At 37.8% G+C, this 1,061-nt stretch overlaps 1 protein-coding gene across 1 annotated transcript in view; it reads right to left on the reverse strand.

Moving 5' to 3' along the window:
- Positions 1-616: 616 nt before the first annotated feature.
- Positions 617-1,061, reverse strand: part of LOC101859110 (cystathionine gamma-lyase) — a gene marked incomplete in the record, with an annotated part of 21,796 nt that continues 21,351 nt past the window's right edge. Inside the window, 1 exon segment of the mRNA XM_013084484.2 lies at positions 617-807. Coding sequence (XP_012939938.1) covers positions 751-807 — 57 coding nt within the window.

A 1,061-nucleotide genomic window follows, 5' to 3' on the forward strand; every position in this document is an offset into this window, starting at 1 on the left:
ACACACACACACACATTAACACACACATACACACACACACACACACACACATACAAACAAACACACACACACACATCCACACATAATACTTCAGGTACAGAAAAAAGAGAACACATATTTTCATTTTAAAATGTGCACACCTCTCTCAAGAGACAGAAAAGTCTTTGAAAATATGAGGTGTTCATGTCCAGACAGTGGCTAGTTTTCAAAGAATATCCTAGCGGTCATTCTCTGAAGATACACCACTGGCCTTTGCCAGTTCTGATACATGTGGTCGATCAGTCAGCTTGTGAAAAAAACGCTTTACTTAACCCTATCCGTACGTCGTGTTTTACTATTGTATCCATATGGTGTGGGGCACTCTGCGCCACCACTTTTGAAATAGGACATTTACTCATTAATCTGATCCATACACTTTGATTGGCAGTCAAAATGATTTTTTGAGAAATACTGAAAGTTTCAAAGAGATCTTCGCACTAGAAGTATTCTAAAATGTGAAGAATACAACCCCGGGGGTATACAATGACCACAGGGCGTATGGATAGGGTTAAGGCGCTCCTACTTTTCTGAATAATACATAAGGATGCTTTCCGTTTAGGGAGGCATGTTATGATAATTTTCTTTTAACATAGTATCATCACCAGGAAGTACATTTGTATGTAAGTTTTACGGTATCTCAATACATGTTTGATATCTAAATTTATCAGGTATCTGTCAGATCTTCCACCAAACTGGCAGGACTGGGCTGCATCACGGTACCGAGATCTGACCACCCGCCACTGGTTCAGCAGAGTTTTGAGCTGACAGCTGAAACAAAACAAAAAGAAAAGAAAACATTATCATCATCATCATCATTAAATTGTATCATCATAATCATTGAATTGTATCATCATCATCATCATCATCATCATCATCATCATCATCATCATCATCATCATCATCATCATCATCATCATCATCATCATCATCATCATTGAATCGTATAAAGCAGAGATATTAAAACGGTTAAGACCTGGTAGTATTTCCAAAAATTTAATCACAGGTTCAACGTTTCGCCCTCT

This window comes from Aplysia californica, unplaced genomic scaffold (genome assembly GCF_000002075.1).
Source record: "Aplysia californica isolate F4 #8 unplaced genomic scaffold, AplCal3.0 scaffold00297, whole genome shotgun sequence".
Lineage (NCBI taxonomy): Eukaryota > Metazoa > Mollusca > Gastropoda > Aplysiida > Aplysiidae > Aplysia > Aplysia californica.